This window comes from Guillardia theta (genome assembly GCF_000315625.1).
Source record: "Guillardia theta CCMP2712 unplaced genomic scaffold GUITHscaffold_28, whole genome shotgun sequence".
Lineage (NCBI taxonomy): Eukaryota > Cryptophyceae > Pyrenomonadales > Geminigeraceae > Guillardia > Guillardia theta.
In genome coordinates this window covers 652372-678211 of record NW_005434646.1, presented here as the reverse complement: position 1 = coordinate 678211, position 25840 = coordinate 652372, and the positions used below count along the sequence as shown (strand labels likewise).

The 25840-nt window shown below is 54.2% G+C and overlaps 9 protein-coding genes across 9 annotated transcripts; 4 read left to right on the top strand and 5 right to left on the bottom strand.

Moving 5' to 3' along the window:
- Positions 1-2943: 2943 nt before the first annotated feature.
- Positions 2944-5509, bottom strand: GUITHDRAFT_107350 (hypothetical protein; the record flags this gene model as incomplete). Its single annotated transcript, XM_005833928.1, has 19 exons — positions 2944-3054; positions 3102-3206; positions 3356-3403; positions 3451-3526; positions 3579-3693; positions 3746-3824; positions 3892-3982; positions 4032-4069; positions 4119-4191; positions 4360-4428; positions 4478-4521; positions 4581-4643; positions 4690-4729; positions 4781-4857; positions 4913-4969; positions 5012-5095; positions 5156-5212; positions 5263-5328; positions 5372-5509. 19 exons carry the CDS (start codon positions 5507-5509, stop codon positions 2944-2946), a joined length of 1431 nt encoding a protein of 476 aa, XP_005833985.1.
- Positions 5510-6214: 705 nt separating this feature from the next.
- On the top strand, positions 6215-9490 carry GUITHDRAFT_107349 (hypothetical protein; the record flags this gene model as incomplete). The annotated part of the gene is made up of 12 exons (XM_005833927.1): positions 6215-7111; positions 7167-7181; positions 7257-7756; positions 7810-7978; positions 8025-8126; positions 8267-8371; positions 8421-8597; positions 8752-8814; positions 8863-8934; positions 8983-9224; positions 9311-9405; positions 9453-9490. 12 exons carry the CDS (start codon positions 6215-6217, stop codon positions 9488-9490), a joined length of 2475 nt encoding a protein of 824 aa, XP_005833984.1.
- A 1115-nt stretch (positions 9491-10605) lies between these two features.
- GUITHDRAFT_137962 (hypothetical protein) lies at positions 10606-11816 on the bottom strand (the record flags this gene model as incomplete). Its single annotated transcript, XM_005833926.1, has 4 exons — positions 10606-10689; positions 10749-10811; positions 10861-11603; positions 11792-11816. 4 exons carry the CDS (start codon positions 11814-11816, stop codon positions 10606-10608), a joined length of 915 nt encoding a protein of 304 aa, XP_005833983.1.
- Positions 11817-12372: 556 nt separating this feature from the next.
- Positions 12373-14131, bottom strand: GUITHDRAFT_137961 (hypothetical protein; the record flags this gene model as incomplete). The annotated part of the gene is made up of 2 exons (XM_005833925.1): positions 12373-12515; positions 12580-14131. 2 exons carry the CDS (start codon positions 14129-14131, stop codon positions 12373-12375), a joined length of 1695 nt encoding a protein of 564 aa, XP_005833982.1.
- Positions 14132-14649: 518 nt separating this feature from the next.
- Positions 14650-16852, bottom strand: GUITHDRAFT_94197 (hypothetical protein). Its single transcript, XM_005833924.1, has 11 exons — positions 16750-16852; positions 16124-16663; positions 15901-16051; positions 15723-15760; positions 15624-15675; positions 15473-15577; positions 15327-15425; positions 15189-15283; positions 15097-15139; positions 14923-15052; positions 14650-14872 (listed from the first exon to the last, which is right to left on the bottom strand). Exons 1-11 carry the CDS (start codon positions 16834-16836, stop codon positions 14761-14763), a joined length of 1452 nt encoding a protein of 483 aa, XP_005833981.1. The 5' UTR covers positions 16837-16852; the 3' UTR covers positions 14650-14760.
- A 441-nt stretch (positions 16853-17293) lies between these two features.
- Positions 17294-20176, top strand: GUITHDRAFT_107347 (hypothetical protein; the record flags this gene model as incomplete). The annotated part of the gene is made up of 19 exons (XM_005833923.1): positions 17294-17360; positions 17416-17445; positions 17492-17541; positions 17598-17751; positions 17796-17895; positions 17948-18005; positions 18063-18133; positions 18182-18253; positions 18305-18359; positions 18425-18505; positions 18551-18699; positions 18748-18808; positions 18851-18921; positions 18966-19035; positions 19088-19133; positions 19183-19244; positions 19291-19579; positions 19633-19925; positions 19970-20176. 19 exons carry the CDS (start codon positions 17294-17296, stop codon positions 20174-20176), a joined length of 1986 nt encoding a protein of 661 aa, XP_005833980.1.
- A 128-nt stretch (positions 20177-20304) lies between these two features.
- Positions 20305-21260, bottom strand: GUITHDRAFT_107346 (DnaJ, mitochondrial; the record flags this gene model as incomplete). Its single annotated transcript, XM_005833922.1, has 4 exons — positions 20305-20455; positions 20517-20587; positions 20637-20771; positions 20829-21260. The coding sequence occupies 4 exons, from the start codon at positions 21258-21260 to the stop codon at positions 20305-20307; spliced, it is 789 nt and encodes a 262-aa protein (XP_005833979.1).
- Positions 21261-23406: 2146 nt separating this feature from the next.
- Positions 23407-24239, top strand: GUITHDRAFT_152265 (hypothetical protein). The gene has a single exon (XM_005833921.1). The coding sequence runs from the start codon at positions 23800-23802 to the stop codon at positions 23977-23979; it is 180 nt and encodes a 59-aa protein (XP_005833978.1). The 5' UTR covers positions 23407-23799; the 3' UTR covers positions 23980-24239.
- Positions 24240-24518: 279 nt separating this feature from the next.
- On the top strand, positions 24519-24974 carry GUITHDRAFT_70088 (hypothetical protein; the record flags this gene model as incomplete). Its single annotated transcript, XM_005833920.1, has 1 exon — positions 24519-24974. A coding segment is annotated over one exon (456 nt), but the record flags the coding sequence as incomplete, so codon positions are not given.
- Between the last annotated feature and the right edge of the window lie 866 nt (positions 24975-25840).

The window sequence follows — 25840 nt, the reverse complement described above, 5'->3', positions numbered from 1 at the left end:
TGATGGATGTCAGCGCGAGCTCGATCCCTCCGTTGCTGCACATCATCTCCAGACCTGCAAACGCCGATCCTCCAAGCTTCCACGGCGCATGACAACCTTACTCGTACGATTCGGTCGATGCTGAACGAAGCTGGTCTTCAGAGCGTCATCGATACAGTCGGGGATCCTCGTTCTCGACGGCAGGTACCCTCCCATCCTCATGGCCGCAAGAACTAGTAGTATAATAAACAAATTCATGTATTTGAAATTCAAGGGGCTTTTGCTATGAGTACAGTACGGTTTCGGACTACTGACCGTGTCATGGACGGCGGTGACAGACATTCCATGGCATTTACTAATGCCCAATTATAAATTAATATCCTTTTAACAAACACTTGTACCTGTTAATTTGATCATAAGCATACAGTTTTTAGTCAATTTTGTACCAGAATGATTTGTACCACTCAGTACTCTTTTATATTTGTTTTAAGCATTTGAGTTCCGGCTTACACGCCTCTTGGCTGCTCTCTTCCCTGTGTACCGGTATGTTTGTCTGATATGGAGGGGGTAGGGTTATTCGTATATTTCGATACACGCTCATGAAATCTTATTAGTGTCAGCCATTGACGAGTGTAGTAAATCTAGCCAATAAGTATTTTTGTTTTCAAATCAAGGAGTCGTATGCCAGCTAGCAACGGCAATCTTTTTTTTCTACACCGGTTGTTTTATATAGATACCTACCCCATGTCTATAGGGTGCCACCGAAACACAGGTCCCCTTGCCCCCGATCAAAAGGCAAATAATTTTCATTAAAATCCTGAGATCTCCATTGCAAGTATCCCTCCCCTCCTCCTTCAATGCTCTTCTCCCTCCCTCCCCTCCCTCCCTGCTCCCCTCCCTTCCTCCCTGCTCCCTCCCTCCCCCCTGCTCCCCTCCCTCCCCGTTGCTTCCCTTTCCCTTGCGCTCCAGTTATAGACACCAACAAATGAATCTTCACCGTCGTGTATCAGCAACAAATGGAATTCAAGGGAGGCGAAGGCAGGAAGATTTCGATACATTCTTGGAGCAGGAAGAGACTTGTGATGAGTCAAAGACACCTCAAGATTTGAAGCTTCGAATGATCCTGCATACGTCAGTTGATGATCGAGACTTGCCCAGGATGTACTGGAAAAAGCCAAGCAGTAATTTGAATATTATTCTTGAGCCTGGCACAGGGGTTCAATATCAGTGTGAAGATCACAGGGGCGTTGAAGTGAATCGACTGGGCATGATCAAATCGCTGCACTCAGATGCACAGGTTGTCGAAGTGTACATCATGTACAATGGAGTCCTCTTGGAACATGTAGACGAAACCATTATAACTAATCGAGTGCCCTGTGTGGCCCTGAAAAGAATTTTGAACAAGGTTGGAAACCGTGATTGTTATCAATCAATTTACAAGGATACGGATGAAATGAATGCTATACCAAAAATGTGTTTCTTCAGCTTTCCTTGCATGTTGGAGCATGCCAACGATGATCTCCACGATAATTTCAGAGTGCATGGGTATATATTTTTTCATGAAGACGACATCGAAAATAATAAATACTGTGAAATCTCTCACTTCTCGATTGCAAACCCGGCACCACTCGTTGAAAAGATGGCGCTAACAACTTTCTGTTCAGCGGCGGAGTACAATCGGATTTGTCGAGATATGACCGAGGTCAAAAAGATGTTCAATCAGTGGTTGAAGTCAAGGAGTAAGACGTTTGAGAAGAATTTTGTTTGTTGTATTCAATTGATTTTCGTTGCTTTCGATTGCTTTACAATTTTTGTTTGTTGTTTTCCATCGCTTTACGTGTGACATGCTCGTCACAAGCCATGTTTATGAACTCCGAAAACCTCAGCATCTTTTCGCTGCCTGTTTCACAACCTCGGAATCATCGCCGTCTTTGTCCAAACCTACATCCGCAAGATGTTCCTATTCGCTTGGGCACCCGCTTGTCTCCATGCTTCTCTTCCCCACAACTGATAAAAACATTACATTCGCAGGAATGATATTCAATGGAGACTCTACCTTATGTCTTAGCTCGCTGGTTCTGATACTGAGAAGTCCTGAGGGAAGTTCATTCACATCCGGCATTCATGGCGTTGAATAGTTCATCGATCTTACACTTGCGATCTATTTGCAATCAAGTTGCCTACACGACTGACATGCCTTATGCTTATGTGCTTGGTTGACACAGAGAGGAGGAAGTATGGGTCTTGTAGAATGCCAACCAAAACAACAATCAATTGCCTAATCAGAGAGATCCTTTACGAGAAACAATCTTGACACCAAACAACTCTACAGTCAGAGATGTGCTCGAAGCTCAAGCATACGAAAGAGGGTTGTGGATGCTTGATCACCAAAAACGAGCAATTCTCCATCTTGCAATGAGCATCAAAAGGATTCGAAAACAGCCCTAGGCTCTGGAATCCATGGCGATGCTGATTCCTACAGCTTCCTTTGAAAAACAAGCTCGAGCTGTTTGAAACGTCGTCTTGCAGTATGCCGCAAAAGTACAAACATTCACACATGATCCAACCTTGGATGGCCTGGAGCTTGAATAAGATGAAAGAGCCATTGGCTGAGAGCCATCTGGGATTCAAATAAACGCCGCCTGCGCCGGCGGGTGCGGATGCAGAGCAATGGGGGAAGGGTAGGGCAGGCGATTTGGTTGGATATGCACCCCCCAGGCGTGTAAAAGCGTGTAAGGTCAAAAATAGTTTTAATGTTTGAAACCTTGTTGTTTGGAGGAAGCAAGAATACTTGTAAACCTAAAACTGCTCGACACGGTCCCCGATTCAAACATACTTTCAACCATTATCGAAGTTTCTGGTACAAATTTTCAGTGCGCCGACCATTCAAAAATCCTGGGCTGAAGTACCCCGCTCGAAAATGATCAAAAGCGAGCATTAGAAAATGCCATGGAATGGAGGCTGCTAGTGGCTGAAACAGGAGAAGAGGGTTGCCAAGGAGGAGAACCCGCCGAAGAAAATGATAAAGTAGGCGAGCATGGAACGAGGGGAATATGGGCTTACTCGCCCTGCGGTCTGCATACTAGTCAGAGACTCTTGTCGCCACTCCATCTCTTCTTCACCCTCTGCGGGATAGTCTGCTCCACTCCAGCAGCGCTCCCTGGACGGCCCCAGTTCTTGGAAGCTCTCATGGCGAGAGCAGGAGGGATCATGAAAGCGAGAGCACACTGCGACGTCACAGCTGTGAGAAAGAGGCTGTGGTGATGGACAAGCGGGGATAGATGGGGGGAAAGGGAGAGGAGGGGGAAAGGGAGAGGAGGAGGAAAGGGAGATCAGGGGAGTGTAGGGCGGGAGGAAGCGAGATCTCCGAGCGCACCTGGCATACTCCTCCGACCAGGTTGCAAATCTTCCCCACATCGTTGATCTGCAAGATGATCTAAGGAAAGGACATCAGATCCCTGTAAGCGTCACCTGCGCGATGAGGAACGCAGTCGATATCAACATCGTCCTGATCAACAGCCTTTGAACCAGAGAGTTTCTTGTTTCACTGCAGCACTCTCACAGACTGCATGCTCGTTGAAGCAGAGGGAAGGTCTCACCTTCCCAGGATGGCGTTCTCAACGATCTCTCGAGACGATGTGAGCATGACCGGATAGCTGACGAGCATGTCCAGAACGAGCGAAAGCTTCACCCACGTCAAGAACGACCCATTGCCTGTTGACCGCTCGTCAGTCCCTTCTCTCCGCTCAAATGCTGAAGTCCGCACCTAGATTGTCAAGTACGACCGACGATGTCTCTTCTCCGAAGAAGAGAAAACCCAACACACCAAATAGAGAGTTGGCCAGCTGCCGGGAAGAACGGGAAGAACGTCAATGGTTATTTGGGAGTTGCCAGTAGAGCCATCAGTCTCACAATGCAGGCAAAGGTCGCTCTGTCAAGGACTTCAGGAAATGCTTGTCTGTTCTTCATACTCCTCTCGATTGGCAGGACAGCGAAGTGAACACTGTTTGGAACAAACTCAGATATGGACAGATCAAGACCACTCTCCCAACCAGAACAGGAGAGGAATCACTCCAAACGATCGGAAGTACTAGATTGTCCTGTCAGGAGAGACGTCTCTAGCAAGACTTGGTGCAAACCTCTACAGGCGATGTGAAGAGGGGTAGGGTGAAAAGCCTTTCAAAAATATCCGGAGTGACGGAAAATCCGTACCTGACAGGAGGCGATCAAACTGAAATGACTGGAAGGAGGCGCAAGCAGCATCCCATTGACTCACCAGCAAGTCGCGCCAACACCAACCGTCAAAGCCCCAGCCCCAAGATAGGCAACGGTGGAGAGGAAGCGGGAGCTATGGAATGTTTGAGTAGGTGGAAAGCGAACGTAAGATCAACGCACTTGCTCGCGAGGGCATTCATGGGGAGAATGAGAGCAGCAGCCGCCAGTTGAAAACTGAAGGAAAATGTCATGAGCGAGCTCTGTAGCACATGTTTGTGCTGACCCGTTCGAGGAAAGTTCTGGAACTAGGCTGTGAATGATGTTGCCCTGCGAGGCCACGTATCATACGTTGAAGTTCGAGGCACAAAGGAGCGGGTTGAAAACACCTCAGACGAGGAAAGCGAAGAAAGAGTTGTTCCAATGAAAGCGGAGTATGCCGCACAAATACCCTGTTGGCAAAAGACTCAACCTTGAGTTCACCGGGTTCGTTCTCACCAGGCTGTTGACCAGCGTCATTCCGAAGACGGCGGTGCCCCTGGAAGGAGGGACGTGTCAGCACTTGCAAGCATGCTGAAACAAGAGCTACCCCAAGACCCCGAACGCATGCTTGGCGACATCGACATAGGTCAAATCATCTCGGCCGGTCTCCACTGAAACAGCGTCCTTCGCCCCGATCACGTGCGTCACATGCCTTGCACAGGCTGAGCGCATCGTGTACCCGATACTCCACCAGCTGCTTGACGGTGAAGGAGCTGAGAATCCCGACCAGCACGATCTTGAGGAATGATCAGCTCGATCTCTTTATGGTCCTCATTACCGTAAGCGTTCCTCCCAGCAATCCCTGGTTCTTGATGCACCATGGCATCAGCAGCGGGGCGACTCCACCCACAATGACTTTGACCTGGAGCACAAGAACACCTTGAGCAAGAGCTGGAGATCAGGCCCTCCCTCGCAGACTCACCGTCGTGACCAAAGTACTCAGATCGGATTCTGTACCTGGCTTCTGAAACGACTCCACCTAGCCGCAGGGTATGAGGAAGAGGAGGAAGCTCGCACACGGTCATTCACATCAACACAGTAGAACCCGGAGCATTGAACCTTGACAACCTGCACACCGTCTGCTCGCTGCAACACCTGCCATCAACACTTAGATCCTTGCATGCCTGCGGTCCCCTACCTTGGTGCCGTCTCTTCTCTCAAGAACCTTGGTTCCATCGCCGCTCTTGTACATCTCGCCCGTGAAAATCGCATCATCGTATGGAGCCAAGGGATCCTTCTCTCTTCCTCCAGCCTTTTCCTCCCCGCCCCCTCCCATACACCTGATGCTTACACCCCTGCAATGGAGTGGCCGTAAAAGGCCGCCCGGGTTCCCGAACCACGTGGGAGGAGGGCGGGAGATGTAGGAGGAGCTTCTGAGGCAAGTCAGGCTTCCTCTTCCCCCGCAAGACATTCCATGCGGCATGACCAGCGCCTGCGCCCCTCCCAGCATCAGCATCATGCTAGTGCACCGCTCCATGATCGCTCCCCGTTTATCACCCCCACCCCCTCACATATGTGTTCACCCCTGGTTTCCCCTATTATCACCCCTATAACATGTGGAGACTTCGCTTTCACCACCCCACCCCGTTGTGTCATTCACCCTTGTACCTCAACTCTCCGCGTCCCATGCATGCATTTAGGTTATCTATTTTACTTCTCATTTACTGTTTTAGCTTAAATCATTTCCTCCATCCACAACGGTATCGTAACGGTCAAGCTCCGTTTGGGTCCCGCTGCAACCGTCCGCAACGGACCGACCGAAATAGATCATGGCAGCACATCGGAGATATTAGAGGAGGCGACAAACTTTGAGGATCATGGCGAAGAGACGAACATAGCGAGGGTTGGACTGAAAGATACTGACCGAATCGCTCCATCTCTTCGTGGAAGGTGAGTTTGATGCTCATGTTTAGTTCTGCGATCCGTTGTCTGAGTTTCCTCCGAAACGATTACATGCTGATTTTTGCGTCGATACAGGAACATGCTGCGTCTAGTGGGCATAGCATGCTTATCAACCTGCCTGATCGCATTGATCTCTTATGTGTGCATTTCAAACCCAAAGGTTGAGCTGGTTTCAGCATACTCTAGAGCTGTCCGGATCATTGCAGAAGGGCACCTCCAAGCCAAGCAAGGGCAGTACAGCGAGGCTGCTGCAAGCTTTCTGAAAGCAAAAGATCTGTGGAAGAGGAGTGGAAAGCCTGGATGGCAGTCGGCCGAGAGCCTCGCAGACGCTGCGGTAGACAAGAACCCAGCAGCGCTGAAAGATGGAATGTGGATGGTCAGAGCTCTTACCAGACAACAGCATCAGCAGGAGAGAAGAGGAGGTAAGGTGTTGACCCGGAGGACAGCACCTGCTCCTCGAACTCAGATGCATGCGAAGCTAAGTCCCCCCCCACCCGTCCCGTCGGACTCGCGACCTCGTCCGAGCATCAGGAGTCCAGCAGTGGCGCTGCCAAGGCTGGCGCCTCTTGGACAGCAGCTGGAGGAGAGCTCGAGAGGGAAGCCAGCTGAAGAGGACATGCCCACGTTCGACATCAAGACCTCACAGCCGGCTGATCAGAGCGACTGGACGCTCAAGTGGAACAGGAAGAGCAACCCGGTGGAAGCCGGGAAGATGGACGACAAGAGGTGGGGCGTAGTGGAGCACCTCTGGCCCAAGGGGAACCCGCAGAAAGAAGTTTTCCCAGAGGTTCCCTACTATGAGAGGAAGCAAGCTCAAGCCTACCGCTACCCTGCTCCTTCCCGCGCTGTCTCTCCTCCTCAACAAGGCCCGCCTTATTCTCCTCCTGCCTCCCAGTCTGCTGCATTCCCGCCGCTCCCTGCAGAGCAGGGCGGGGGTCAAAATCTCCCTCCACAGTCAGCGCCGTTCTCACCTCAGGTCGTTTCATCGTGGTATGGCTCGATCTTGCATCGTCTCTGACTTGCTCCAGCAGGTTCCTCCTCAGCAGGTTTGGATTATATATGTCCATGAACTTTCTTGTCATTCTCACTGCTGACTTGTTGTTGCTCTCTTTCTTCTGCAGCCTCAAAATGCATCAGTATCTGTCGACTGCTCGCCTTGTCCACAAGGACAGTATGAGCTCGCTCCGTGCTCGGCAGTTTCCGACCGCATCTGTAGCCCTTGCTCGGCATGTCCTACGGGGTATTGGAACTCACAGAACTGCTCCAAGAGGAAGGACACGCAATGCTCGCCATGCAGCGCTTGTCCTGTCGGCTACTTTGCAAGGCAGACCTGCGGTCGCAGTGCGGATGTCGCCTGCGCCTCCTGCTCCTCCTGCCAGGTTGGGACCTACATGACCTCGCCGTGCAGCAGCGAACGAGACACGCAGTGCGCCAACTGCTCGTCCGCCCCCTGCCCGCAGGGCTTCTTTCAAGTAGAAGAGTGCTCCCCCATGTCAGACAAGATGTGCAGGTCGTGCAGCATGTGCGGCAGCACGCAGTACACCCTCGCCTCCTGCACCAGCATGGAGGACACTGTGTGCGGCGAATGCTCCAACCTGCCCTGCCCGGATGGATACTACAGGTGATGTTCGTGTTGTTCGAACGGAAGGGCTGTAGGTTGACAGGCTGTGATAGGGCTGGTTGTGGGTACGGACAGGCAGGAAAGTGTGAGGGTCCGTTGCCGCATTGGAGCCCTGTGCTCTCCACTCCTCCCCCTCCCCCGCCCCCGATCCACAAGGCGGCTCCTATAGATCTCACAGTCCCAAAGCTTCCTCCTCTGCTTCCTCGTCTCCCAGGACTGAAGGTCTGCTGGGATTTGGCATCTGCTCTCCCCTCACTTCATCGCTCAGTTGATTTTCCCTGACAACTCCGATTGGAACGCCAAGAGCACCTATGACGAATATGTCCTCCCTGCTCCTCCAGTCAAATGGAAGGGATACCAACCTGGGCAGGTCGAAAGAGGAGGAGAGGAGGAGGGAGAGATGTGGAGGGAGAGAAGGGGAGGGGAGGGGAGGCAAGAAGAGGAAGGAGGGAGAGGAGGATGAAAAAGGAGCCTACGGAGAAGACAGAGCTGACTCGTGCTTGCCTTCAGAGTTTTTCATCGCGGGGATGGTCATGGCTGCCGAAGCTGAGCCCAACGATCGAGGACTCCTGGCAGATGGGGGCAGCGAAAGTGCCGGAAGGCTTCACGTCGCGGGTGCTGTGGCACAGTCCTCGTGGTTGAGGGGGGCTGATGGAGGTGGCAGGCGATCATCGCTCCTCTTCACGACCTCGTCAAGGGGGTTCAGACCGCAGCACCTGCTGGGTCAGACCAGGTTGAGAGCAGCAGCCCAGCACCTCTCGTTGCCTCTCAGCAGTCGCCACCTCCTCCGAGCGACTCCGGCGAGAGCTCCACCGTAACGCGCGAGGAGTTCAACGAGATGGTGATTTTCCTCCTCCCCTCTCTTTCTTCACCGGACTTGAACGTTCTTCATTGTCCCCCCTCCCACCAACTGCCCTTGTCGTTCCTCCTTGTTACGCCTCGCGCATCCTCCTCTGGTCTCCATCATCTAGAGCGGTCGATTGACTCGAAAGCAGGAGAAGCGACTGGATAACTTAGAGGATGCGATCAAGCAGCGATCGTCGCAGATCTCTCAGCAGGTTTCCATCGCAGCCTCGAGTCCTCTCCGTGACCTCCCTGAACAGCAGGATGAACCTTCCTCTACCTCTCCTTCCTCATCCTCCTCCGCTGCCTCTGAGACGGACGAGGCCAAGGCCAAGGTAGAGTTGTCCTCCACCGCAACTTCCTCCTGTTGATGGATGAGGCAGGAGCTCAAACGCCTTCTCGGTGATCTTGGCAAGATGGTCCAAGGAGGGGACAGCGCTTTCGATCACAACGCAGTAGAAGATTTCCTGGGGAAGGGGGAGGAGAGCAGCGGAGGAGGGGAGGAGAGCTCCGTCGCTCGCGCAGCTCAGAAACCTTTCGTTATCGGGCAAGTAGCTCCCCAGCCAGTGCCAACTCAGATGCCACCCAAGAACCTTGTCACGGGGCCAGGCTTCCGAATCGACAGGTGGGCAGAAAGCGAAGGAAGGGGAAGGTGGAGAGGGAGGAGGAGAAGGAGGGGGAAGGAGATGGAGGAGGCTGACGGTCTTGCAGGAATGGCATGGATTCTGTGGTGCCTCTTGCTAATCCCTTCGAAGAAGGGGAGGGGGATGGGGATGGGGAGGAGCGCGGCAGGGAAGAGCCTCAAGGTACTACTAGAGCTCGCTGTGCCGCAAGCCCCTTGACGAGGATGCAGAAGTCTCGCCGTCGCGGAACTACTGGGAGGAGCAGTAGCGTATTCCCGTTAGCTTATTCCTTATGTTATTCTTTCACCTTCCGGCCAGCGCCGGTTTCATGTTACATGCTCTCCTCCCCTCACCCGCTCACCGATGGGGAGAGACCAGCTTTCATGACTTCCCCCACGCGGGGTCGTCGAGGCGATCGGCGAGCTCAGCAATGTTGTTGGTCAGCTGCATCGTCTGTCAGTCGCGCAAGGAGACAAGGAGGTTGAGCACCTGCTTGAGGGTATCCCCTTGGATTTCGTACGCCAGCCTCCCTCCTTCTAGCTTCCCTTCCTGCTCCTCCCCGTCAGCCTCCTCCCCCTTCAACGCTCGTCACCTTCATCGAGCAGAAAGGAATCCCGTGCTCAGCCGCTGCCAGACCTGCGCAGATTCTTCATCCCTTCTCCGACATTGCGCTCGCATCCTACCAGTCACTCCGAATGTTCGCATGCACATTGTAGAGGCTCCAGCGAAGTCATCAATGTCGGAGCGATCTGAGGCAACTTGAGCGTCTACCTTCTGACTCCTCTGAGTCTCTTTCCCTCCATCTCTCTTGCCCTTCCCTTCCTCCTTGTCCTCTCTTCCTCTACTCCGACATGCTCTCAGCAGCCCTGGTCTCCTGCGTCTCAACCCCTCCCCCCCTCCTCCACTCCCACGTCCAACTCTCTCCCACGGACTGTACCAGCAGGCGGTGCGTTGTAGAAGAGATCAGGGTACGTCATGGCCACCTGCCATCGTCCTCAACTCCTCTGTCCCTCCGCCTCCTCGCTCACCTCCGCCACGAGCCCATTGAGCATACCGATTATCCCCTGAGCTGCTTTGGTGGGCGTGAGGAGCCCGGAGACCTGACGGTCTGGTCAGTGTGGAAGGTCGCAACTTCCAGCAGGCACCGAGCTCGGGCTGTTCTTGTGTACGTCGATCTCGTTCCAGATGAAGAGCTGAGAACAAACAGTCAGGGAACATGTTCTTGCCTCCCCCTCCCGCCCTCCTCTCCCTCCCTCCTCCTACCTGGACACAGCTTCGCACCTCGCCGCTCTGCAAGTGTTTCATGGAGGGTCAGAAGCAGGAGCAGGAGGAGAAGGCCAGAGGAGGGGAGGGAAACCTGTCTTGCGAGGTAAAGCTCTTCCATCATAGGGATACATCTAGAAAGACGTCAGGAGGGAGGCGATCGGTCTTTTCATGCGACCGATTCGAGAAATCATTCAAGTTTGTCTGCGTAGGGGGACAGCCAAGAGCTCAGTAGAGGAGGAGCCGTCGACGTCATCCCGTACCTTGAGCGGTATAATGCACTTGTCGCACAGCGCGTGGGCGATCTTGGTGTAATCGCTGAAGCCCTTGTGGTAGAGCAGATGAACCAAAACACGCAAGGGCGTTAGAACTCACCTGATCACCGTCAGTGTCGCATATCAGCCTCCACGACGTCGAGCTCTTGTCTAGATACTGCCACACGTTGATACCGCCATCAGTACCAGTCGCATACAGCGAGACTTGCTCTACCTTCCGGATGGTGTCGGCGATGGCTTGTCGCTGCTGTTGAGGAAACGAAGTCTGGGGGCCACTTCCTCCCAGACACAGGAAGACGTTCTCCGGAATACACGAGTTGAAGTCGTGAACTTTCACAACAGTCTGGAAAGAGAATGAGTGAAGTGAGCGATGCAAGTGGGATGGTAAGGTAGGAGACGAGAGGACAGAAAGAGTCTCGTACAAGACAACCTTGTCGATGTCAAGCAGGGAATCATCTCCGTCGGCATCTTTCCCTTCCTTTGCGAGTATCTTCCCCAGTGCCGCGCGAATGGTAGAGGAAGGGGTCCCGTAGGTCACTCCCTCGGCTGCATGGATAGCAGCAGCTTGATGGAACAGCTTGGTGGTGCTGCGAAGATGAGCCAGGGCCTTCACTGCCTGCTTCCCAGAGGCTCCCTTGTCTCCTCCCAGAAGCAGCTCCGACAAGTCTCCTCGCAGAGTCGTGTCGATCACCAGCACCTGGTCGTCCTTGTGCCGCCTGGCGTACTCTGCGCAAGTGTGGAACAAGATGGTCGTCTTGCCGCATCCACCCTTGTGGTTTGAGAAGAGGTGGGAGCTCAACAATGCTGACCGGCATGGCTCCAAGCTCATCGCCAGCAGCATGGCTGCCAACGTACGTCAGGCAAGGTGAAGCAAGGGGCAATATCACGCCTCTGCTCTTGCACAACATCAAAGCCTCTGCATGTAATCCTCTTCCACCCCCGCCCGCAAAAATCATCTTTCTTCTCTGCTCCCTCTCCTCTCTCCTCTCTCCTCTCTCCTCTCTCCTCTCTCCTCTCTCCTCTCCTCTCACCTGCCATCAACCTGGAAGTCGCCATGGCGACCCCACTGTTATCGCTTGAGGCGCAACACGAAGTCCAACGGGTCTGCCTCAGGATAGCGAACTTTCAATAGACAAGTGAAGGGGCCCTGATTGTGACCAGCACGAACTTGAAGACTTGACAGTGTTGGAGGAGAGAGGGAGAGAGGGAGGGAGGGAGAGAGAGGGAGGGAGGGAGGGAGGGAGAGGGAGAGAGAGAGGGAGGGAGGGAGGGGGAGGGAGGCCCGGAGCGGGAGAGAGGGGAGAGATCTACATGAATCTCTGACGTGAAAACATCGAGATCATTCATTTCTACCCTGACCTGTTTAAGATGACCCTCCTTTCGAACCTACTGAAATTTGCCTTGTCCTTCGGCTGATTATCATCGACCTCCCACTTGCCTCCTCCCCTGGCCTTCATTCGAGCTCTTTTGCCGGCATCTTCGTTCCATCACATCTCGTTAACTGAGTGCAGAGCAAGAGCTTCAGTCCTTTCATCTCTGTTGCCTCCAAGTCCATATGGATGGGACGCACAGACGTCCTTGAGAATGAGAGACAGTCCAACTTCACCGTCGCTTAGACCATATTCTTCTTCTTCTTGATGTTCTTCTTCTTGATGTTCTTCTTCTTCTTCTTCTTCTTCTTCTTCTTCTTCTTCTTCTTCTTCTTCTTCTTCTTCTTCTTCTTCTTCTTCTTCTTCTGCTGTTCAGAGGCTGGGGCTGCTGGTGCACATCGCTGACTGGGAACGTGCACTTCAACGAACAGGATGGGCCCAGGGAGCACCTTGATCAGTTCGCTCACTGACGCACCTTGAAAACTTCGAGCCCTCGCTCAGGACCTGAGCAGCCGTCAAGGCTGTCGACAGGTTATCTGTGCGAAGGTAGAACGCCCTCGGGTCATCATGGATAAAGAGATGGTGCAGCGGATACCAGACGGAGCCCTGGCAGATGTCCGGATCGTAGGAAAGGAAAAACTTCTTGCCCAGGAAAAGGAACGCGATCATCCAAGAGAAAGTTCCCTCAGACCCAATGAAATACTCGGCATGCAACCCCAGGAGAAAGTCGAGGTACGGACTCTGACCGTGTATGGTCCCGCCATAATGCTGTACGAGGTGCTGGACTACAGGGTTCCTCTCCTGATCCGGCTCTGTGACTATCCACAGGTTGCTCTCCGGAGTCGTCAGCTTGTCGAGTATAGAAGTGTAGTAAGTCAATGGCGGATTTCGGATCGGTGTACCATAATCTACTTCAAGACGGCGGAAGTGCACAACGATCATGTTGGGAACAAACTTCTTCTCTCTTCCGACAAAGATTTGCCATGCCAGCTCTCTGGACGACGCGAAGAAGAGGTAGTTCTGGTTCCACAGCCCGTTCTCAACGGGGATGTATGCGCGATCCTCGTCATCAACAGGGTCAAACGTGATGCCGGGACATTGCTTGAGTAACCCAAAGTCATGAAGGACGCGCAAGCCATACCCATGGGTGTCTGCGAGCAAGCGAGCGTAGAGGTATTGGATCATGTGGTTACACATCCTCCCGTCCCATCGCATCAGCACGCTCCTCCTCTTTCCTCTCAACTCAGCTGCTGAGATTGCCTCCTTGTAAGTGCAGAGGCTGGGCCGACCACCCTCCGAAGCACTCTTCTCCTCGCCTTTCGCTCTTGCCGAGCTGACGTTGGCGGGAGGAGCAGTGGGGCAGAGCCGTTGGTTCCCCGGAACGCAGGACGAGACAGACTCCTCCCAGCTCAAGCATAGATCCTCCAGCCGTTTCACTTCCCCTTGTTCTATGTAGCAAACTTTGTCCATCTTCCTGCAGGCGTACCGCACCTCTTCCCTAAAGCAGGTCGGGACTTGTTTGGTGTGCTCAACCTTGCCGTACTTGCTTGCAACCTCTCGGCAGCCCGTCAACAGCTCGCAGTCCTTTCTAGCAAAGAGATAGAACATGAGGCGGTCAAAGAGGCCTGAAGATTTGCGTAACGAACGCAAGCAATGCTCCCTTGCTGTTGTCAGGCACAGAAACCGCCCCTCACTACATCTTCCCCAACTGTAGCTGCCATTCAAGCAGAAGCGCGACGGGCTGGGGGTCAGCGGGTCAGCGACAAGGCTTCCATGGACTGACGTGCAGCTGTACTTCGCCAGCGCCATGGCGCCGCCCGCCCTCCTCCGCATCATCCGCACATTCTCAAATTTATCAGGCGAGGTGAAGAACCATTCCGAGAGCGCGAGGTTGGGATCTTCGAACCATGATCGCATCTGAGAGAGCCGTACCTCCATCAGCATGCCGAGGAGAACCTGAAACAGGACGAGACAACCGAATGCACACGGCGCTCTCCCCATCCTCCCCGACCGCCTCCCCCTGGCCGCCACCATCCCTTCTATAAAGTAGCATGACCGCGTAAGTTGGCAGACCACAGCCACAAACTTGTGCTCCTGCTTGTGCTCCCAGTTGTGCTCCACGCTTCTCGACCTGCTGCTGCTGCTGCTGCTGCTGCTGCTGCTACTGCTGCTGCTGCTGCTGCTGCTGCTGCTGCTGCTGCTGCTGCTGCTGCTGCTGCTGCTGCTCTGCTCATACCCCGCACCTTGATCCTCTTGATAGATGGTTACCTCTCCCCGTCTCTAGTTTCATGTGTAGACGAGGAGCCTTCTCTGCCCTTCCCTTCTCCTCCCCTCCCCTGTTCTCTTCTGCTGGCCATCCCACACAACCGAACTCTTGCTCCGCGCGTCTCAACTCATCTAGTAGTGCAAGCAAAGTGGAGGGAGAACCGACAATGCTCGAACACATGCAATGCCATGGCAGACGACATTGCCCAGTTGATTGATGCAGCCAGCAAGAACGAGGAGATGGTACGAGGAAGCAGAAAGAGAAGAATTTCATGGGTATAAGCAGCCCAGTGGTGAGACTCTCTCCTACCTCATGAGGATCAGCGCAAGCATGAAGCCGCGACGGAAAGACATTCCGCATCCTCCTACTGGTCTTCAACCTGCCGCTTCCTCGATCCCCCGACCTCACCCAACCCAGTCAGGATGGTCGGCGCCGTGATGGTCTTGCCCTTGCAGGCCTCCTCTAGACCTTCGCCCCTGCCATTGTCCCCTCAATCGCTGAATGCAAGATCAGGAGGGGCAAGAACCTGTAGGAGAGGAGCGGCGACACCTCTACAGGCCCGTCGCCCTCGATCTTCCCACCTGCTTCTTGCACGTACTTGCGCCCAAGATTGAGCAAGAGAGCACGAGCAGTGTCGGGAGAGTCCACGGAGGATCCTGAGGACAGGTCAGCAGGAGGCATCAGGGCTCTAGTCGCTTGCCGGGAGCATTCTTCACGGGGCCAAACTCTTCCTCACGGATGACCTGACGGTGCATGAAGGTTCAGCTCGAGGAGAGGGCACGAGGCACGGACCTCTGCGCACGCAAACGATTTGCTGTGAGGGAAGCAGTCAAAGATGAATTGCTCGAGCTTGATGCCGTTGTTTACTTGCGGGGTGACGTGTTGGCCTGGGCGAGCTCAGCGGAGGAGAGGAGGAGAAAGGATCCTCACCCGTTTCATCGATACAGGGGATCTTCTTCTTGGCGATGTGATAGGGAGTCAACAGCTCAGCAGCCATGTCAAGGAAGTCAACAGTGTAGAAATGATTGCCTGCAAACAGAGTCATCTCTCCGAGCTCGCCTTCCTCCTTCACTCACAAATGTTCCCCGCGTTTAACCTCAGCGCCCCTGTGGAAGGATCGATCTCTCGCGCTGCCTCCTGTGAGATCTCGCTGTACTCCACAACCTTGGCTCCTCCCTCTTCTGCGCCCTCCGTCATGTTCGCCAGATCAACCAACGGGGTGCAAACCGGCAGCGCAGAGGACACCAACGGCTTCATCAGGTCCAGCTTTGGCAACAACCTGCAAAACACTTCAGCTTCTTTGACAATCGGAGTTGTATCATGCACCTTAGCTCCACAATCAGCATTCTTTTCGATGCAGTATCCTACAACAACCGTGTAAGTGCAATTCCAAATTCGTGGATCCACTCTCTTCGATCATCGGCGGCATTAGGTCAAACATTTCACCAGCATGGCGAGGAAGAGGAGGGGCAGACTGGATCAGATACAGTGATAAGTTTCTCACCGATGAAGAGCGGATCTGCGGGAAGGACGAGAGCATTGTCTACAGAGCTGCAATGTACGTAGCTCACGCCGCGATCCCGCATGTCCTTCAAGGCTCCTGAGCTCTTCAGCGCACGATAGATACCGCCGTTGCCATCAGGAGCCCTTGCAACCTGCACGTCGCGTCATCCCATCCCTGAACAGGCTGTCGAAGGATTGAAAGGAATCTACATAGTTGGCTCTACCTGACTCGTCGACTCCATGAGGATGTTCCCGGAGAGGTCGAGGCAGGGGAGCGTGCCCTGCTGGAAGAAGAAGACATCGGCCGCCTTCAGCCCGAAGAAGTTGTGCTTCACAAAGAAGGATCTCGTCTGCTCGTCTGTCATCGGGCTAGTCATCACGTACCAGGGGATGGGGGGAGCCTCCCTCCCGCTGATCTCCCGCAGCCTCGTCAGCCTCTCGGCCATCAGCTGGAAGAGGGACTTCTTCGACGGCAGCCCTATGTCGTAGCATCCCTTGGGCTCTGTCGTGCCCAGTCGCGTCCCTTGCCCCCCTGCCAGGAGCAAGTATCCAACCTTCCCCGAGTTGATCAACGACAGTCCCTTGCTGACGTAGTCACTGCGCATCTGTGCTGACAGGCGAGAGAAGTTCGCCACTTCAGGGAGCGGGTCGACCATTGAGAGCTTGCTGGTGTTGGAAGCATCTTGCACGGAGAGCTTGTACGTCTCGAGGACGCGCTTCACATCGATCTGCTCCAACTGCTCCACCAGGCTTGCCAGCTCAGCCTGTAATAGAGCGAAGCTCTCAGAGCCGTCTGGTTGGGCTTGCATGGCACGGGCAGCAAGGCAGGCGCCTCCTCCTCTTGTCTCACCTCTGAAAGTTTCTCGACATGTCGCAGCACATGCGCTTGTCCTGCTCCCTCGTAAGTCGCTCGCACCTGCGCAAGTCTCGCCTGCATTGGCCAGGGATTTCCCTATCAACGCCCACCACCCCACCCAGCTCTCCACCTCTACCACCCCACCCCAGCCGGACAAGCCAAGTGTACCCCTTTCACATCCTTCAAACCACCCACCCAGTACAGCCGATTTAATGGCGGAGAGTTACATCGATCAGCCGATGCATCCCCTCGGTGAACTCCTCCCTCCTCCCTCCTCCTCCTCCCTCCCTCTCACTGTCTGATCTGTCCTTCCTCTCCCCTCGCTCCAGACTTCTTCGCAAGGCTGCCGCTGTATCCACGTCTTCTTGAGGAGCCTGGGGAAGACAAGACCAGGATGACACAGCCTGATTGAGAGAAGGAGGAGGAGGAGGAGGAGAAGGAGGAGGAGAAGGAAGATGTTCGCTTGGAGCAGGAGATATATAACTCTTGTCATCTGTGCTGTCCTGAGCGTTCGGCGCGGCATCTGAGACAGGAACCCATGTCGATAAAGCATCGCAAGACAGAAGCTGCCTTGTCGTCCAAGTCAAACAAGGAGACCGAGCAAGGTGAACACGATGCTTCTTCTCCCACTCACCTGACGCTCGTGATGTGATCTCCAAGCTCTGCAATTGTTATGGAAGGAGTCGGGAGGTACGGTGCATTTCTCAGTGCTTTGTCGCCTGAGCTTGTTGACCAGTCAAGGATTACGTGTTGAAGTACAACTTGACAACGAAGGAAAGAATCAGCGTGAGCTCGCTCTAACTGACGGGAGAACATCCGAGAGTGCTGAGTTGAACCCGCAGAGAGCTCCCTCCAAGGGGAAATCCTCGACCCAGACGGTTTATTCTGACAGGGAAGAAGCGACGAAGGGGACAACTGCAGGAAAGTTCTGCAAGGTCGACAAGGAAGCTACGTATGAAGCCATTCAATCCACGTGGATCAATCGCGCGAAGAGAGGTAGTCCTGACGGCAGTGCATGCTGTGCTGAGCTAGGAGGACAGATGTCGTGTCGGTGTGCGAGACCATCAATCAGCTGTTGGACCACCCGATCATGTCGAGTGAAGATCAGAAAGCTGTCATCTTGATACAGAAGTGCGTCAGGTGAGGGCAGGAGGGAGGGGGCCGCTGTCTACTGGTGATGGTGAGGGTGTAGGGGCTGGTTGCTGCGGACAAGGCGAGCGAGAGGGGAGCTGTTTCCTGTCGAGGAGCAGGTGACGCAGATCGCTAGGTCGTCAGATTTGAGGCCAAGCTGAACTTGCCGTCTGCAGGCCATGGCAGACAGCCGCGTCATGCTCTCCATCTATGGAGCCAAGGTTTTCTCACTGGCACCCAGAGAGAGGTGGAGGAGAGCGTTCAAGGTCAAAGTGGTCTGAACAAGATCTTGCAGGAGGATGCTGGTGGTGGAGCACTTCGCTTCAAGGAAAATCGTCAGGGCTCTCCGAAAGTTCTGTGCTGCCATGTGATGTTGGCACGTCTGGTCCGGGTTGATCAACATGACTGGATGTTACAGAAGTAAGAGGAACAAGTGTTCTTCTGCTGAGATCTCTGCCGCCATCAAGATACAGGTGATCTACCTCTCACTCCTCTACCTCTCACTCCTGAGAGCCGTTCTTTGCTTGACTGCTTCTAGAAAACTCTTCGCGGCCACTGGTCGAGGAAGTTCGTCAGATTGAACAAGCGGCATCTCACCCGCGCTACTTCTTTCCTCGAGGTGACTAGTCGCGTCTCTGCCTTTCTCTTCTCATGCTTGTCAAAGTTCCGGGCCAGCGAGTTCACCTCCATCTCAAGAGACTATCTCAACAGGCTCTTTCGATGCCCTCCCGCTCCCCCCCGGCTGACCAGCTGCAGGTTACAAGCCCTTGCTGCTTGTCGCTTGCAGACGTCGATACGACGACACTCGGCTGTGTAAGAAGAGCATCGTGCTTCTGGTCCTGGCAGTGACTGTCTGCGCAGCCAGACTATCGACAAGGAAAGGAGAAGGAGAGCAGCAGCCATCACGATCCTCCAGTCTCAGGTGTGCATGACCAGGGGTGGTTGAGAGGATGACGTGCGGCAGACTCGAGCTCACATCGCAAGAAGCTCTTACGACAAGACGTTGTGCAATCAGCTGACTCGGCGAATCCTGAGGTCTCGTCTTCGAGGTTAAGAGAGCCAGTGAGGTTCGTTGGCAGACATTGGAACAAGATCATGTGGACAATGTGTTCTCCCGAGAGGTATCTGGTGCGAGAGGCGAAGCGAATGGTAAGCCCGTCGTGCCGGTCCCGTCAACCGACCCCGACCTGATGTGCTACAGGGGAAGGCGGCGGTGGACGACAGCATGATTGCCACATGCATGGGAGGTGAGGAGGTGCTGCCGCGCGTCATGTGCGAGTGATTTCTGCATGCCAGAAGTCCGTCGGTCCCTCTGGCTCAACGACTCCGTCGACCAGTCGCTTGTCAACGACCAGCCGGTGAGTGCAGCTGCCTCCTGATGTTCCCCCCTGACCCGCCCGACAGAACCAGCTGCTGTCTGCCTGCGGACTCCAGGTGGTGGAGGTAACAGCGGACGCCCACAGAGCAGATGACGTCAGCGTGCGCACGTCCTGGAAGATCCTGCCGACACAGGATGACGAGGAGATCATCCTTGGCGGGAAGGGAGAAGAGGAGGCAACAGCAGGCTCGGAGCAGCAGCAGCAGCAGCAGCAGCAGCAGCAGCAAGTCTCGAGGTCCCCCCGGCTCGTCTGCGACATCGAGAAGGATTATGATGAAGCACAAGTTTGCATGGACACGAGCGTCTTCTTCGAAGGTACGCCTCCTCTCTCCTGCCTTGTGCGGCTGATACCTCCCTCCCTCCCCCAGCCATTCTAGCCGAAAGGAAGGCCATCATCTTGCAATCCTCCTACCGATGCCACCAGGCGAGGGCGAGGAAGAGACTCTGGCAGCAAGAGCGAGGAGCAGCAGCTGCTCGTTCGTCCTCCCTGGTGTACCGCTCCTCCTCCAGTCCCAACAGAAGCCAAGTCGACTCGAGCCAGCTCGAGGTCTCTTCTCCCATCATGCGGAGCCCGTCCAGCAGGAGCCCGACTAACCGCGGCCTCTCCCGTGCGCAATCTCGAGAAGTTCTTGCGGAGTGGAAGAAAGGCATCGAGGAGAAGGTGAGGAGACCAACTACGAGCACAGCGAGTGATGGAGGTGGCAGGTCTCGACCATCCATGAGCAGCTCACTGACTCGGCAAGAAAGCGCTTCCTTTCCAAGTCTCCTCCTGCCTCGCGGATGGACGTAGAGACGGCGCTGCTGCTCTCTCCCGACAACAAGGGAGGAGGGCAGCACGTCTTGTTGATGTCTCCTCAAGCAGCACCCAAGAAGCTCATGTCGTTGCCTCATCTCCCTTCTCCTCCTCACTGACCTCGTTGATGCTCGTGTCAATCGTGTACATTGAAAGAAAACAAAGGTTGTTTGTAAACATGCAAGTTTCGCTCCTCCCAGCTCTCAGTTGCAGCTGTAGTCGGCACGTCCTTGCTGTCTATGCTCATCTACTCTACATCGATGGAATGATGCAGCATCTGCTTCATCCGCTTCAAGTACTGCAACTTGGAGGTGGTGACCAGAGCTGCTTCAACGTCTCTCTTAGCAAACGCGGCCGTCGCCTCACGGCATAACGTGTCCATGGTGGGCTTGTAGAACCTGGACAGGAGAGGAAGAGAGGAGTTAGACAACACAAGGTCTTGCAGCACAAGGAGCTCACCCGTCTCTGATCTTGCACAGCTTCTCCTGGTTCCTCGCATTCTCATCGATCTCGCTGCACACTTCCATCACCTGGCAACGCAACGTCAGATCCATCGCTCATGCAGCAGCCATGCAGAACCTCCATCAAGAACTCCGGGTTGCTCTCCGACGTGTGTTCATCAAAGTTATGGCCCAACCTCCTCAGCATGTACACAGCCCGTGCATGCGGACATCTCAAGGTTCCGTAGGCAATGTTCACCACCGAGCTTTGAGCCTGGATCATGGGTTACAAGAGCCTGCCATGAAGCACAGGACCAACTCGAGCACTCACCGCGGACAACTCCTGCTCTCTCAGGCTCTTCTGCATGTACTTATCGGGATGAAGCTGTATCATCAGTTGCTTGTACTGCTGCTCGAGAACCCGCACGTCGATGTCAAATGTTTCCTCTGCGATCCCAAGCAGCTCGAAGTAGTTGCAATCGGGTGCCGGCGGTTGCATGGCTCCGCAGGAACCGCAGAACATATGCTCGGCACAGCGACCATGATTCCGCGACATCCCACAGTTCCAGCAATTGAGCTCCTGGGCCAAGACCACAGGGCATCCCGTGGAACATGGCGTCGCGCAGCTCGTCTCGTTCGAATGCGGAGACGCATGCTTCTTTACCTTCAGCTCTTCAACAACCTTCCGGTTCTCCTGCGCCACTGCAGACAAGCAGCGACCATGAACCATGCTCCATGCCCGCACAGCCCCAAAGGGCCACATCTGCGCCTCGTGCCTTGCCAGGGTCGCTCGTGATGAGCAGAAGCTGTTGCTCAACGACAGCAGCTCACATCCACGAGAGGGGACTTGTCTTCCTCGTCGCGTCACGTTCACCTTCATCGCCTTCACCACCCGCCCTCCTCCTCCTCCTCCTCGCATCATCTCCTTCACCAACTGCGTCCCGGCCATGCTTCCTTTAGATACCCTACCCCCTCTACCTGTAAAACATACCCCTACCCATCCATAGTCCTCTCCCTCAGAGGCAACCCCCTACCCATGTTCGTTACCCCTACCCCCTCATACCCCTTTTCGGGTCACCAAACCACGCACCGCCCCAAATGATATATGAACTACCCCTCTTGTCAACATACCCCACGCAAATTCCAACCACCCACCCCTCATTACCCTATGCTCTGATCACTTGATCTCACCCCACCCCACCCCACCCCACCCCTTGTATCAAATGTCCCTCCTCTGTGGGTACAAACAGACTGAAATGGATCTCAATCGATATAAATCTACGATTCAATCGATTTAATCGATTTAAATTGGCATACTCCCGTTACCATTTCCGTTGAAATGAACGGTAAAGATGTTTATATTAATGCCAGGCGATGTGGGGAGGAAGGATGGGTATCGATACGGGAGGTAGAGAAAAGGAAGAGAAGAGAAGGAGAAGAGAAGAAATTCAAAGTGAGTACAAAATTGTGCTATTGAAGACGGATGGGAAAAGAGCATGCAGGAAAGATTAAGGAAAGAAACAAGCAGAAACCATACGGAAAAGAAACCGGAGGAGAGAGAACTTTCGTGAGGAAAGATGTTGAGGAGGGTATAGGAGTATATGAATTGAAGAGAGCAGGAATGGTAATAAACAGGTCGAATCTTACATTCAAGTGGTCAGGAGATCAGAGCTTCACAAGCTCATGTCATTCAGGGGCAGAATGAAGTGCATCAAACCAAACTATCAGCCAGTACGCTAAGTGGCCACTTGGAAGACATTCGGAGACTTCTGTGACGATGGTGACTTGCGATGCGATTGCTGCACGTTTGATAGGGCAAGGCCTCGGCTTGTATTGTGAGGTGGACCAAGATGGGGGATACATGAGGGTGAGTCGATTATAACAGCCCAGTGTAGAGTGACTTCCTTACTCTAGGTGATCTCAGTAGAGAAGAATGGCGCGGCATCGAGAGCAGGCTTGCAATGTGGGGACAAGATTCATCGTGTAGCTGGGAAAGACATCGTCAGCATCAAGGCTGAAGACTTGCGGTGCCTGGTCGATGGGCCGAAGTTCATGCCGGTGAGGGTTGAAGCCTCCCGTGAGGACGAGCACCTGGGCCCCCGCAGCATCTCCCTAATCGCCATCGTCAACACCCGGCATGAGAATGTGGAGGATCGATTCACCGGCTCTGCCTCTTCCAAGGGAGCGCGGCCAGGTCTCGAGTACAGCAGGAGATACATGGAAAGCTTTACCGAGAAGTACGCCAAGAGACCCATTTCCTCCTCCCCTACGACCTTGTCTGAAGGGTGATGTAGAGTTCTACTTGGATCTCACCTGTTCTGAGACGAAAATGCTCAGATCGATAGCTCCTTCAGCCAAGTCACCCAACGCCAAGAGTGAATCCCCGCGCCCTGCTTCGGCGCCGGAGCAGGCCCATCCGCAGGCAGAAACAGAAACGTTGTTGCAGGACATGATGAAGCGTGAGAGGAGGAGGAGGATGGACGCAGAGGAGCGGGAGCAGAAATTGCTGGAGCAGATTTCAATGTGACCATCTCTTCTGAGGTTGGAAGTGCTGGAATCAACACCCTCTGCAGATTGAAAGCTGGTCAGCACGACAGCACGTTGGAAGCCATGAAGCGAGAGATAGAGAGCTTGAGGCGAGAGTTGGAGGAAGAGCGAAACCTCCGAAGGCAGGCCGAGGTCACCCCCTTGCTCCTGCTGGTGCTGGTGCTCATGTATGTTGTGCCTCGTGTCCAACAGGAAAAGCTAGATCGATTGGAGGTCAAGATGAGCACGGCTTCTCTAATCGCAGGCAGAGAGCATGACGGTATCCCTTCTTAACAGATGCTGCATGACTGAGAAAGTGGTTACTGAACGAACGATTGACAGCCCCTGCTGCAAGAAGCGAAGGAGGAAAGGAGCAGGGAGATAGGTTCAAGTCACTTCATTTAAATTTAAATGTCTGCAACAGAGGAACTCAGTGATCTTACAGGAAAGGAGGTCATGATCGTTCCGACGGCATTGGGGAGCCCAAACAATCGAAAGTCCTCTCACCTTGTGAGGTCTCCGCTCCAGTCGACAGGTTGGCAGGTGGTGACAACGGGACACAGGCGAGCAAAATGGCAGCCCGCGGCATTGAGATGACTCCCGTGTCGCCAGGTGTATGATAGGAGGCAAGTGATCATGGAGCAAGCAAGGCAGCTCCTGTCGCTCCTCTCCTCTCAACGTGCGGGGTATCGAGATCAGCTGCAAGACACATTTGTGGAGGAGAACGCACATCGCATGAGGCTCGACTTGTCGCAGCTTGTAGGCCGGAACCCGCCATGTCGACCTGCCGCTCACGTGCGCTTGCCAGATGCAAAGTGACAGACTCCCAGCCCAACCTGCAAGTTCCTCGCAACCAGCGAAGCGCGACGCCCAACCATCGTAAGCGATTCACCGCTCCAATAACTCTGACATGTCGATGTTTAAGGCCTTCGAAGGCTCGCGATCAGACCTGGTGAGTTGCTCTATGGGTGGGGGTGGATTCTTGCCAATCGCTTGATGCTTCAGGAGGGACGAGGGCGGGATACAGTATTACTCCAACACCATCCGTCAGATCAAGGAGAGGATATCGAAGCAAGGCAGTCAGATTGTAGATGAAGGTCTAAACAACCAGGTGTTAATCTAAAACGTCAATAATGGGCAACTCTCTTGCGACTGATCGCATCACTATATCTCTTTAGCAATGTGCCTTCTTCCTTTCATCTCCTTTGCCTGCCGTGACGATTTTCCGCCACCTTCGCTCCCATGTTGACCAAGACGTGAAAAGAAGGGTTTCCGTAGCAGGTGCTTTGCACGAGACTGTCAGCAATCAATTGCTGAGATGCCATCTCCCAGGAAATGATCAACGAGGATAGGGTCAAAAGGGCTTCGAGTTCTTAATGATGACCATTTTACTACAGTAACAACTCCCTTGACGCATGACCTGCTGACTAATCTCCAGCCTATAAAACAGCATCGCGCCCCCTTCGATCGGTGCCGTCGGAAGGAAACGGGTGCCATGGCGATCCTGTCGAAGGAGTTTGGGAGGCACTACGAGCTGAACAGGAAGATGAGGAGCGGAGCGAGATGCGCAATGATGGAGGCAACGCACAGGGGATGCGGCGACAAGTATGCCGTAAAGGTGATCAAGAAGGAGGGGAGGTCGCTAAATTCGGAGATAAGGAGTTTGATGCGACTGTCTCACGCAAACTGCGTCCAGCTGCACGAGGTGTACGAGGAGCACAAGGATCTTTATCTTGTGATGGACCTCGTGGAAGGAGCAACGCTGGCGGATGAGATCTCTTATCAGGCAGCATTCTCGGAGGCAAGGATTGCAGGTATCATGTCACAAATCCTGGACGCGCTCAACCACATGCACGAGAATGGGATCGTTCACGGAAATCTAGTGGAGGAGCACGTCATCGTCTCTTGCGATGACACAGTCAAGATCGTAGGGTTCGGGAGCTCCTACCTGATCGAAGAGATCTCTTCCGCAGAGGGGCTGTCAGTAGCTGCGCAAGACATAGCCATGGCTGGGAGGATCTTGCATCGCCTGCTGAAGGCAAATTCGCATGAGACGAGCAATCCGAGGGGGAGAATTGCCCAGTTGCTCCGTAGTCCGATCGCAGGCCTGCTCAGGCCGAGGTCCAAGGGTGATAGCAAGGGTCAAGAGGACGCGGCAGATCTTGTCGCAAGGATGCTGGAGCCCGACTCCAGGAAACGCCCCGACGCCGCTCGCTGCTTGTCGCATCCATGGATGATGAAGATGAGGTCCAACATAAACTGCCATCCCCACGGGGACAGTCACACTGCCCATAAGGCGTTCCAGCTGCTCTGCAAGATGGACATCGTTGACGACCCGGCTTGCGAGAAGCTCAAGGACATGACAGGCAGGTTCGAGCTGATGAGCCCAGTGAGCGGGGAGGTGATCGCAGAGGGGTGGGAGCTGCGGAGAAATCTGTTCCTGGTGGGCTCCGGAAATGTGAGGGTGATCGTGGACGGCGTCGAGACGCAGACGCTGTCGACAGGTGGGAACCTGCTCGCCCCGTCCTCTACCTGTGCTGACTCCTGTCTTGCAGGCTGCATGTTTGGGCTGCTGGACCACCAGGTGGACGAGCGCTCGAGGATCCAGATTGTTGCAAACGGAGTGAGCTATGTCAACGAGGAGACGACAGCCGAGGCGATGGAGGTGTACTGCATGAGAGCAGCCGACGTGGAGGCGATGGAGGCGCGTGAGCCCGTGTGGTGGAAGAGGCTGGTGGCGAGGATGCGATCGGCTCAGCTTCGCTGCAAGCACGTGACGAGATCACCCTCATCGGAATCCTGGATCAGCGAGGCCAT

What these genes read in the sequence shown, in the direction of transcription:
- GUITHDRAFT_94197 (XM_005833924.1), bottom strand. Translation starts at nt 16,836, where the DNA reads ATGCAGGCGAGACTTGCGCAGGTGCGAGCGACTTACGAGGGAGCAGGA. An exon ending in ATGTCGAGAAACTTTCAGAG is followed by an intron (nt 16,664 to 16,749) that starts GTGAGACAAGAG and finishes GCTCTATTACAG; the next exon opens with GCTGAGCTGGCAAGCCTGGT. An exon ending in TGGTGTCCTCTGCGCTGCCG is followed by an intron (nt 15,578 to 15,623) that starts GTTTGCACCCCG and finishes CGGAGGGCGCAG; the next exon opens with AAGAGGGAGGAGCCAAGGTT.
- GUITHDRAFT_152265 (XM_005833921.1), top strand. Translation starts at nt 23,800, where the DNA reads ATGTCGACCTGCCGCTCACGTGCGCTTGCCAGATGCAAAGTGACAGAC.